General features: G+C 45.7%; 1 protein-coding gene across 1 annotated transcript; it reads left to right on the forward strand.

Annotated features, from left to right (window-relative positions):
- The first annotated feature begins 5993 nt into the window (after positions 1 to 5993).
- Positions 5994 to 8494, forward strand: LOC125508885 (trafficking protein particle complex subunit 6b-like). Its single transcript, XM_048673681.1, has 4 exons — positions 5994 to 6296; positions 7097 to 7214; positions 7289 to 7517; positions 8244 to 8494. Exons 1-4 carry the CDS (start codon positions 6145 to 6147, stop codon positions 8270 to 8272), a joined length of 528 nt encoding a protein of 175 aa, XP_048529638.1. The 5' UTR covers positions 5994 to 6144; the 3' UTR covers positions 8273 to 8494.
- Positions 8495 to 12852: the final 4358 nt, after the last annotated feature.

Consider the following 12852-nt stretch of genomic DNA (forward strand, 5'->3'; position numbering starts at 1 on the left):
GTGGCGGTTAGGTGGTGGTGTGGGTTGGGATAATGTCAAAGAGTGCGGAAAGTCGGTGGTGGTGTAGCGGGATGAAGTGGTGGACGTAGCGGTCGTCTGGTAGTGGACGGAAGTCCGGTCGCCGGTTGTCCGGTCGGGTTGGACGTCCGGTGCTTCCTGGGTCGACGGACGTCTGGTGATGTGCCGGTCGTCCGGTGGTCGGGGTCAACGTGAGATTCTAGATCCAGGAGGTGATTTTTGGGGGGAATATGGGGAATTTGGGAGGGATTTCGAGGTGGAGATGGTGGGGGAAGGCTAGATCTACTTGCAACGCAACAAATTCATGGATCAAAACCAACAAAACATCATCAAAACTCACAAAACACAAGAAAAAATTTGGGGGCTATTTTTGTGGGGATTTTCGGATTAGGACAAAAAACAACAAAATCAAGCTAGAAAAACGAAGAGGGGGCTCCGAAATCGTGATCAACCTTGCTCATGATACCAAGATGATGTAGGGTGGAACCCTAGATGGCCGATCTTTCATGAAAGGAGCAGATCCCTACGGGGAACACGAAGAACACGAGGGGAATTCACGAGGGAAAACACGAGAGAATCACTCAAACCAACAAGATTCGATTACACATGTGCTAGATCCCCGAAACACAAACAGATACACGATGATCCAAGGTCAACAAAGGACGATACAAGTAACCGGTTCTTCTCCTAGAAGGAGGTTTTGATGGGGCCGCCCAAGAGGGGGTCTTGAATCCAAGTTGATCTTCTCCGAAGAGGGGCCGCAGTCTCTCTCGAGGAGGAGATCGGTATGGATGAGCGAAGCTCTATCTCGAAATATGAGCTAAACCAACGCTAACCCTAGCTAGGATGAATGGGGGGTCTATTTATAGTCTAAGTGCAAAAAGGGGCGAAGTGAAGGGGTACATGGGCCTCGGGCCCGAATCTGGACGCAGCTAGGTACCGGACGTCCGCTGGGGACCAGTCGTCCGGTGTCTCCGGAGCTGCCGGACGTCCGGTGTCCTCCGGTCGTCCGCTGGTTCTGCTCTGTGATGGGGGTGCCGGACGTCCGGAGGCTCCGGACTTCCGCTGATGTTGTCTCGGGTGCTGGGGCGCCGGTTGTCCGATCCGGACCGGACGTCCGCTCGTTCGCTTCGGGTGCAGGGGCACCGGTCGTCCGGTCTGGGCCGGACGTCCGCTGGCTGGAGCTCGGCTGACGCTTCAGGCGCCGGACGTCCGGTCCCGGCCGGTCGTCCGGTGGCTGGGAAATTTCCTACAGCTCTTCTTCTTCTCCGTTTTCTCATCCATCTTCCTCTTCTTCTTGTCCTTGCTCCTTAGATTCTTCATTGTACCTGAGTATGCATAATGTATCCATATGAGGTAGTAGCCATGCTTCATGTGTATCGGAGTGGAATTGTGAGAGGAGAGATGTCACCTCGGTTTCAAGGGCTCTTGCACGTGATCGAGTCATGGGCCTGGTAGGCACTTGGTGAGACGATGGTAGGTCCATGGGGATGACCTTGGGATGCTCCGCATCACTTCTTCCTCTTATGCATCGACACTAGCATAGCGATGTCCTCTTCTTCGATCAAACCAAATTCCTCATCCTACGAGGAATCTTCCACGAAAGAGAAGTCGCACAAGCTCATCTACAATACAAAAATCATCGTCAAACTACATCTTCAACCCCGATAAAACAACCTTGAAGTTTGCACAATTTTTACCTAGGAGAATTTGTCAAACACCTTCCGTGCGAGGTGGAAGAAATCGGACGGCGGCAGGTGGGGCAGCCGTTCGGCGGCGGCTTGTGCGGCCGACAGGTGCAGAACACCTACAGACGGCCGCGACCTTGCAGAGAACATGGCGGCAGCTCCGCGCGTGGGTGGGCGGCGTTGCGCGGCGGGAAGAACGGCCGAGGCGGGCAACCGTCGGGGCAAGCGGTGTGGCGCGCCTCCCCTAGCTCCGACGGTGGTTCGAGGCTAGCTAAAAGTCCAGCCCACCTGGCCGTCAAGGGCATTGCAGCAGCCGACCTCCGGCGAATCTTTGAATATGTGGCTGCGGCCGTCGCTACTCCGGCGAGACAGGCGACGGGGGACAGGCGGGCGGGGTCGTAGCGGGGTTGAAGGTGGGCGGGCAGGCGACGGAGACGAGTTTGGGAGAATTCGATAGCGGCGGAGTTAGACAGCCATTAGGCGGGTGGGGGGTAGTCGGTCGGTAGCCAAATGAAGGCAGTTGAGCAGTTGACGCGCAACCGCCGTTTTTACATCTCCTGGAGGTAGGGATGTAATCTTTTACATCTAAATCATCTGTTAGAGAGGGTTTTGAGGCCTCAGAGATATAAAATTTAATTATTTTTGCATCTACATCATCTATTGAAGATGCTCTTATGAGTTTTCTTGCGAACACCAACAGGTAAACATACGGTATAATCTACTCTAACTGCCTTAAAAACACATCTAACTACTGCAGAGCTGAATTAGTAGCAATTAGGTACCCCAAAGAAAATAATTAGCCATCGATGGACTATGATAATGCTAGTCACCGAACTGGAGTGTGCTACTCCCACTGACCACTTACCACTACTAATATGGCACATCAGCACAAGGCTAGATTTAGATTGCTCCGGTTCGAAACTGCTGCTCCAAATGCGTCACGCGTGTACTGGAGCGTGTTCTTTTTGTGGATTAATCACGTGTTTCTGTGTCGGCGTACGTGTTAGCTGACGAGTTGTATTCATAAGCCAAGCCCCTGACCTAACACCAGTTGAAATCTCGAGTAGTAAATCAACAGCCCAACGACCCGGTAGCTTGGTACGCGGTTTGCAGTCTCAGTCGCGTGTTGCATCACACACACGCACTGACGCACCCACAGGCCAGGGCTTCTTGCAGCTCGCGTACGCGATTTTTTCTATCTTAGTCAGTCTGACGCGCAAGTAGCTTTCCCACCCACAATAATAATCATGGACACGTTGTTTTCCTGTGTCGGTGCGTGCAAGGTACAATGGCAATTATGAACATCATTTTTCAACTATCACCAAGATACCCCTCCGTTCCTAAATACTCCCTCCTTTCTAGTTTATAGGGCTTATTTCAAATTTTTTTATAAGATTCAATTTGATTGTTTCCCATCACATGTTCAGACTCCAAAGTGCATTAAATCATTACATGCAAATATTAAGAGAAAATTAACCAATGCATGTATTTTATGCATGCATGTATTGCAATTAATACATTGGTGAACATAATTTTTTAAGAAAAACAAAAGCATTAATTATGTATTTTTGCAAACTACAAAAAATATTCCACCACTCACCATCTACCTTGGTTGGTGAGATTTTTGAATTGAGCCCTATAAACCGAAAAGGAGGAAGTATAAGTTTTTATATAAAGATTCTAATATAGAGATTACATACAAAGCAAGAGTGAATTTTACTGAAAGTGCAAGGCGAATGCCTAGGGCAACGTGCGGACGTGGAGTTTTGTTATTGTTTAGTTAATGTTTAAGTATTATGTTCATTTCGGCCACATGTTTATCATTCACATTTTTTCTTTGGACGCCGGCATAGATGGGTCTGCGTCACGTTGGGCGCACCAGTCGACCGAAATTAAAAGGCGGACATGTCCGTCCACCTGACCGATTCAAATGGACGAAAAGTGGATAAAATACGTGTCTGTTGCGTCTTGTTGGGCGCACCAGTCGACCCAAATCAAAAGGCGGACACGCCCGTCCACTTGGCCGACCCAAATGAATGAAAGGTGGACAAAACATGCGTCCGTTGCCTATCGTTAGGCGCATCAATCGACCCAAATCAAAAAGCGGACACGCCCGTCCACCTGGCCGACCCAAATGGACGAAATATGGACAAAATACGCGTCTGTTGCCTCTTGTTGGGCGCACCAATCGACCCAAATCAAAAGGCGGACACGCCGTCCACCTGGCCGACCCAAATGGATGAGAAGTGGACAAAACATGCGTCTGTTGCCTCCCGTTGGGCGCACCAATCGACCCAAATCAAAAAGCGGACACACCCGTCCACCTGGCCAACCCAAATGGACGAAAAATGGACAAAACAGGCGTATGTTGCCTCTCGTTGGGCGCACCAATCGACCCAAATCAAAAGGCGGACACACCCGTCCACCTGGCTGACCCAAATGGACGAAAAGTGGACAAAACACGCGTCCGTTTGGATCGCCGTGTTGGAGTTGCTCTAATGAAACTACTTATACATCATCATGGAGGTGGGAGGGTTGAGAAGATGGCCCCTCTAATGGCTTCCTCCTCCGGTGAAACTCCGGAATAAGGCTCCAAATGGGATCTCTTCGGAACATAGGCTTGTGGCGGCGATAAAATTCTCTTGAAGGAATGGCGAATGGTTTCGGTATTTATAGGGAATATAGGAAGTGGAGTTAGGTCAAAATTCTACACGTGGGCCCCACAGCCTAGGTGGCGAGACCACCCTTGGCCATGCCACCTGCCCCTGTGGCTGGCTGGTGGGTCCTCTCGACTCTTCCAAAGCTTCCAGTGTTCAAATTTAACATTTTTCAGAACCCATTTTCTATATTTGAGTCATTAAGTGGATTTTTCGGTATTTAATGAATATTTGTATATTTGTATGCCCAATAAAAGAAATGAAAAGAAATTTAAAAGATCTATGTTGCAAGAGTCAGTCACAAACATGCAATTTATTCGTTCTTAAAATTCTAGAAAATGAAAATGAGGTCCGCAAAGATGAAACTTAGCATAGTATCATGATATGACCTCAGTATGCTGTGAAACAAATTAAAAGGTTCGCAAAAGTTTTTATGTGCACTTTTTAGAAATTGAACTATCTCCGAGAAAGAGTCGTGATTTTGAGAGTGAATGCATCAAGTTTGAAGGCGAATTGACACTTCCTTGATAGTCCGACCTTGAAATTTTGTATACTCTCAACATACACCATAAAATCTTTCATGTTAAAATTTGGCACTTTCCAAAGCTCATATCCTATATCTAAGTCATTAAATGCATTTTTAGGCATTTATTAGATATAATTTAAATTTGAACTACAAGTACATGAAACACTACACGAAATTAATATTGATGGGCCGACGAATAGGGATCGACAGCTAGGTGATGCAGGTTTTATCACTAGGGATCATACTGGTGCTTTTATCGCTGCTAGAGGTGCAAGATGTGATCACAACATCGACCCACTGTCAATTAAGACATTGGCATGCAAGGATGCATCATGCTTTGCACAGGATAATGGTTATGCACTTGGAGACAAATTGCAAAGAAATCTAGACTCTGGGCTTCTGTCTTAGATAGACCATATGTTTGTTATCTTCTTCGGGAGATGCGAGAGATAGTGAGTTCTTTTCAGGGATGTAAGCTTCTTTATGTTATTAGGCAAGCAAAAGCGGCAACTCATCTAGTTGCAAAAGAAGCTTTAAACTTCGGACATTGTATTATGAATTACAATGTAATCACTGCCTTTTTGGTTTGGGTCGTGCAAGCCAATATACCTTCTTCAGATGAATAAAGAGCCAAAGTGTGGAGAGTGTTAAACAAAAAGAGCTATGCACCAGGAAAAGGATTTGGAGCACTTGGGTGCTCCACATCCCTTATATGAACATTAAGTTCAAAAAATACCGGGAAAATTCAAAAAAAAAATCTAGGTCTTTGGGATGAAACATGAGTGCACAATCTACTCTTGTGTGAAGTTTCATTGAAAAATACAAGAAAGATGTATTCTCAATAAAAAAGACAAAAAATCTGCATGTATGAAAAAAGAACAGTTTGAATGGATAGTAGGTCGGAGTATATTTTTTTCACCACATATACATTTCCTGATATATTTTAACGAAACCTCGCATGATAGTAGACTGGGCACCCAAGTTTGATATCCCAAGATTTTTGTTTTTTTATTCTTTTTGGTATTTTTTGTATTTGCAATTTTCATATAGAGGGTGTATTTTCCCTACGCATCACTTATTTTTTCCCGCATCGCCACGTAGGTTTCGGACTCTCGGCCCGGTCGATCTCTCCACGGCGCAGCCCACAAGGCGCGTGGGGGGTCACGACTGCCGACCGATCCTTTCCGCCTTTCAGCTCGCTACCTAGATCTCTCTTCCACAGGGGAAGTCGCCGAGGAGGAGGGAGGGCGAGAGTATGGGGCGGGAGGTGTCGGAGAGCTGCGTTGATGGGGTGGTGATGGAGATGGTGGCTGCCTACTGCGGCCGCTTCTACGCCGCCAAGCCGGAGCTCGCCGCCGGTCGCATTGAGGCCATCGGCTTCCAGGTTGGCCATCAACTCTCCGAGAGGTAAATGAAGGAACAGTCTCTCCCATCTCTCCTTGCTTGGATCCCCGTTTCTTTCTTGGCTGGATCTGTAATCTCTTGCTTTGACTCGCACCGATCCGTCACGTCCCACCCCGTACCAGATCATTAATTCCCTGTTCGTCAAGCGGTGGGAGCTAATTGCCCCCGATTTGGGGCCAACTGTGTATGCGGATAAATCTTGAGATCGCATTCACAAATTCTTGGTAGGATTTTAATATAGTGTAGATAGGAGTTAATTGCCTGATTTGATTGGTGCCAAGATCAAGCGGTGACCTGACCTCTTGCCTGGCAGTTCGTATTTTGGTTTCCTTGCAATCGAGTACTGAATTTCTAGTACTTTGATTTTGGACTGCTCTAGAATTACCAAGCTAATTTGAGCTTGAGCATGGGTCAATTCAGTGACCTACAAAATGATTATCTTCTCAAGTAGGACAATTTCATTGCCTATTTCTTTAAATTCCAGAATTTAAATAAGGTTACCATTTAATTTGTTCAGAATTTACAATTTAGTAATGCTAAAGGTTCCGTTTCTTCCAATGGGCTATGTTGAAGCACCATCGGCATCAAGGCGCTACTATTGGTGTCATTAGTATCAAACAGCCCTGCATACCTAACCATATGCAGTATTTTAGTTAATAAACCTACAAGTCACTCGCTTTTTACTGGATGTTTGTTATTTAGCAGAATCTCTTTGACCTGCACTATTGCACTTGTAGCAGATCCTGAAAAGCGAGATACTTGTTCATGAGACAATCAAATTGACACTTTCTGTTCATATCCAGATATACGATGGAGCGCCCTCGATTTACTGATCATCTTGAGGCAATCAAATTTATTTGCAAAGATTTTTGGTCAGAACTGTTCAAGAAGCAGATTGACAATCTGAAAACAAATCATAGGGTAATTGAACAGATAACTAATACTCCATATTTTCTGTTCATATTAGACCTTGATATAACTTGACTTGCATGCAGGGCACCTTCGTTCTTCAAGATAACCATTTCCGGTGGCTTACTCGTGTTTCTCTAGATCCAGCAGTAGAGAGCACTGATGCAACTGAGAATGACTCTGGGTCATTAGGTGATTCTGCAGCCCAAACAACAAGCATGCTTTTATATTTCCCATGTGGGTTAATAAGAGGTGCTCTGACAAACTTGGGGATTCCGTGTGCTGTCTCTGCAGACATGTCAAACCTTCCAGCATGTGAGTTGAACTATTCTTTTCCATGATCGTTATATATTTAAGTCTGCGATTTGAAAAAGGAGGTTACATGATCCATTGGATAGTATTTCTAAAACGTCCTGTCACCCACCATACTTGGCACATCAACCAATCCATAGAGTCGAACAAGTATTATCTTCTCCAGATCGATAGATTACAATTATTCGTGAGTTTGATTCAAAAGATACCATACATACTTTCCAATGTTGCGAGCTGAAATCCAGTGGCACGGGGACTAGTTTAATGTAGCTATGCACTTGTGGATTAACATAAACTATATCAATTGTGGGCGAGGTTTGGACTAGTATCTGTTTGAGTTCGTTTGGTTGTTCAACAATATAGAATGCATTTGTTTCATGTCTGCTTTTTCAAATTGATTTCAGTTGCTGTGCAAAGCCTTTTCCTTCTGATGTTCCTTCAATTGAAATCTCAAAGTAATGTTCCCTTTTTGAATATTTCAAACCTCCTGGAAAGACGAGGTTTTTAACTTTTTATGTGTTTAAGCTATTCATTAATAAAGTCAGCACCTATTGTATGCATTTGGAAGGACATCACATTCTCCCTTCTTTATTTGGCAGCCCAGATTTCCTCTCCTTTTTAAATTTACATTAGGAGTTGAGCATGCCAATCAGTTTTAGATTTCCGATCACCACTTCATAAAGTCCGCATTTTGTGGTCTCTGACAAATAACGATTCATCATTCGACAGGTTCTTTCGTGGTGCGCATAAAGACATGATCTGCGAGAAATAGAACAAGTCAAATATGAATCCCCTGCCCGTGGTTCAAGTATTTTGGACGGTAAAGTAAGAGTAAAGTAAGAACGTTCAGATATATTTTACCTGACTGTATTGTAGTGTTTCCTCCTTTGGTCAAATTTCAAATATTTGTTGTTATTCTGTGATGCAAGGTACTTTAAAATATTTGGTCCGGAGAATGCATGTAGCTATCCAATTTTTCATCTGTCAGTGTTGGGTTTTTATTGTCACATGATAGTGTGGATGTTACTTGCCCAAGCTCTTAAGCTGCTTACCCTACTACTACATCCATCGCACTCTAGAAAAGAAAGATGAACATGCTGGGGCTGGTCTATGGATTTCAGGAACTGCGTCCATTACACATTTATGTGTGCGTATTGAGTTGCTCTGACATACTTAACAGATGGACCAAAATAAATTGCCAACATAACGCCCCAGATGAACAATTTAGAACAGCGGCGAGCATGAAAGGAATGCAAGAGAACCTCCAAGCCGTGTCTCCACAAACAATGCTCTCAACATAGGAAAGACGTTAAGGACGCTGCCATCGCCGGTCCGGAATCGAACCTTGGCTTTTGCCCAGAGACAACCAACCTAGTGATAGACAGCTTTCCTCACTGGCTTCCTCCGGTGGCCGGCGGGGAGATCAGGAGGAAGGAAGGATGGTGGCGGCACCTCACTCTCTCTCACTAGGTTGGTTGTCTCCAGGCGAAAGCCTAGGTTTGATTCCGGACCGGCGATGGCAGCGTCCTCAACTTCGTTCCTATGTTGAGAGCATTGTTTGTCGAGATGTGGCTTGGAGGTTCTCTTGCATTCCTTTGGTCTTGCCGCTGTTCTAAATTGTTCATCTGGGGCGTTATGTATGACGTCGTGGGTCAGTCCAAGATGACAACTTTCTCGGGGTTGTCTGAGTCTCGCTACCCACCTACCAGTCTTTTCGGCACTCAAGGGTGATTGGTGCATCGGTAATGATAGTTTGTTTGGAATTATTGCTCTCTGGAGGTGACTGGCGTTGGTCAAGACACGGGTTTGTTGGTCAGTTTAGGACAGGCCCTGGAGCGTTGAAGTTATATTGTGTGTGTTCGAGTTGGAGTGGTGTTTGCTTCTCACCGAGCTGTGATGGAAGCTTGCTTGAATTTCTTGTATTTTATCATCTGCCTTCTATAAAATTAAGGCACTCAAGTTGCAGGTTAAAAAAAAGATGGACCAAAATGATAATCCGAACAACTGTTCTTATAAAGCTATGGTTCAGTGAAGAGCAGCTCAAAGCGATCAAAATCAATCTTTTCCTATTCTTTTACAACTAGACTAGAGATGATTGCTGGATACATCATCTGGTTCAAGCGTTTTGGCCACCTTCAGCTATGTTTCGTGGTTCAGATCTGCAACCGCAACCGCCATCACCTTTACCGCTTGCCGAGTTCGCTCTCCACTCTCCAGCTATCGAATCATCTGCAGCTTGCTGGCTAATTGGACCAAGAAGCGGCATTCGACAGGTGTGTTGGATCTGAAGAGCATCGCCATAATTCCAAAGCTAGTAGGTTCCTGGTGCCTCCTGTTCCCAAACAAGGGTCTTTATTTTCCCATCATCGTATCTAAATTTTAGACTCCAAACAAACATAGTAGTATATGTTTGAGAACACTAGTTACTCGGAAAGACCAATGTAGGCTACAAGAGGCAGGAGGGTGAGCAGAGGAGAACATCAGCGGGTAGATATATATGCAGCGGTTGGTATGGTCTATTGAACAGAGAGCTATAGTGTAGTTAGTGCAAGGGGGCTAGGACAACATATGCACACATGTGTGTACTTTAGATAATTGTTTCTTGCGAACTCACTCCTTGAGGCAAAAACAAAAAAACAAAAAAAACTGGATCTTGTTCATTCAAGTGAAAATATTTTCCTTTTTCTAGAACACGCAGTGACGGTACCGAGCATCTTCTATATTATACCAACTGGTTTTTACCAAAGTTGATGAAAACTTCAACTCAAAACCATTTATGCACTGGAGGGGCCGTTTTGTCTTTTGAGCTGAAGCTATTTATACATCACATGCCAAAACCGATGAAATCAAGGGGCATTACTTGATGTGACTGGGAGTGCATGTGAAGAAATGATTAAGAGAGTTGTATTTGCGAGAGAGTTGAATGTTACTCCAAAGAAGCACCACCTCCCTTCCGAAATGACCAACGACCCAGAACCCCAAAGGAGCTCTTTACAATGGGCTTCTCAACCGTTCCATCCATGAGTACTTCCTATTAATTTGCGGTGGCTATGCCAAGATCACGACAAGTGCAGTAATTTCGTTTCCTCATGGCTGCAAGAACTTGTTAAAAATACATTAATTTACACTTTACTCAGGAAGACAAATTAGTGGCTCAAAAAGTGAAATATAACTCTATTTTGATGCACATATTTTCTTTGTGTACAACACAACTAAAGACGAAGGTCATATACAAGCAATACGTTCTTAGTAGAGCATGTAAGGCCATAGGTAGACCTTCCAGGCAGCCTGGGCATCATTACAACTCATCTCTTAACCTTATCCACCGTACGGTTGTCCAGACATTCCAATCCTTTTGGAATCCGTTTTTCAGACAATCTAACTGTCAGATGAGAGGCTGGTAATCGATCCACTGCCACTTAAGGCCTTGGAAGCCCATATTTTCCACCGGGGCGTTTGCATTGCACCAGCATGGTCACACCCTTGACGGATTTACCATCTGGCTCAAGAAAATCAGCCATCTTCAGTTATGTTTCGTGGTTCAGATCTGCAACCACTTGAGCCCTTAGAGCCGGCCGAGTTCGCTATCCAGCTATAAGATGCTGGGCAACTTACTGGTTACTCGTAGGCACCACTACATCATGAGGATGATCAAGAGGCATCCGCGTAAAGTGTTGGATCAGGCGGCACAACTACAGAAGATGATCAAAGTTATGTAGCTACTACGTTCCCGGTGCCCCCTGTTCCCAACCAAAGGGTGTTTATTTTCCCACCATCATATGTAATTGGACTTCGAGAACACTAACCCGAGAGGCCAACCCAGACTACAGAGGCAGAAAGGTGAGCAGAAGAGAGTGGATATATATGTAAAGAAGATGACCAAAGGTGAGAGCCTCACAACAGCGGTTGGTATGGGTCTATTGAAAAAAGCTAATGTAGTGTAGTTAGTGCAAGGGACGTGTACTTTTTCTTGGTGGTTCACTATTCTCAAGACAAAATCCCTGGATCTTGTTTCTTGAAGTGAAGATTTCTTCTTCTTTCTAGAACCTGCAGTGATGATACCGAGTGTGTTGAACAACCGAGTTGAATGTCACTGCATTCTGCAAAGAAGCGGTACCCCTCTGTCAAATTGACATGTGACCCAGACCCGGCAAAGAAAACTATACAATGAGCTTCTCGACCGATCCATCCATGAGTACTTTGAACTTCTCCTGTCCACAAATATAAGATGTTTTGATTTTTTTTTGTGAATTAGATGTATATAAACTTGTTTTAGTGTATTTGTTCACTTATTTCAGCATGTATGTAGTTCATATTGAAATATCTAAAACACCTTATAATTCGAAACGGAGGGAGTATTAATTTGCGGTGAGCTATAGTACAACCACGACGAGTGCAGTATTTGTGCCATAAGAGCTTATTAAAAATCACTAATTTGTAGTTTGCCCAAAAAGTCTGGCATGGCTCCACGGGACTGGCGCATCCGCCTCCTATTGGCTCATCTCCCCGGTGAGTGTGTGGTAGGAACCGGATCCCTACTAGGGTGTGATCTCAGGTTGTAGGGGGTGGAAGGAGGGATGGCGTGGAGGAAGGCGTGGTCGCGGGCGTTGGGGCGCCGTTGTTGCGCACGCGCGCGCGCGAGAGAGAGAGCAGGGCAGCGGCTAGGGTTAGGTCTCCCGGCTCTCTAAGGAAGCCGAGCAAATATGATTGCTTCTTACTTAATCCCAAAATAGGTCCTTACACGAATTTATATAATCCTCCTAATAAGATAATTGGGCTAAGCTCCTAATAACGATAAGATAAACTGGGTCACAACTAACTAGGCTAAGAGCAACTCTAGCAGACCCCGCATCTGGCCCCGACTCACAAAATAACCGCCAAAATGCGGGTCCGCGTGGAAAATCCCGCCCGAACAGAATCCGCAAAGGAGGCCGGCCCGCAAAAAATTTTGAGGGGCGCGGCAAAATCTCAGCCCCAACCCGCGAATACGCGAGTTTCCCCCTCGCCGCTGCGGTGCCCTGCATATAAGCGGAAGCGGTTGGTGGTGGGGGGGGCATTTCAGCCCACGTTTTCCCCACCAACCACCTCCCCTCTCCCTCTCGCCCCGTACGTCGGGCCGCCGCCCAAGATTCCGGCGAAAGTAGCCGGCGGGATCACACCGAAAGGCCGCCACACGCACGAGGCCTCCCCTCTCCCCTCCTGCGTCGGCGGACCGGAAAGTTGCAGATCTACGACCCTTCATCGCGGGCTGCCGGATTTGTCTTTTCCGGCCACTGGAGGCTGCGCCAAGCGATGGAATAGTCGAGGAGCATGTAACGCCCTCGATGTGGCTATATCT

The sequence above is a fragment of the Triticum urartu genome, chromosome 5, assembly GCF_003073215.2.
Source record: "Triticum urartu cultivar G1812 chromosome 5, Tu2.1, whole genome shotgun sequence".
Lineage (NCBI taxonomy): Eukaryota > Viridiplantae > Streptophyta > Magnoliopsida > Poales > Poaceae > Triticum > Triticum urartu.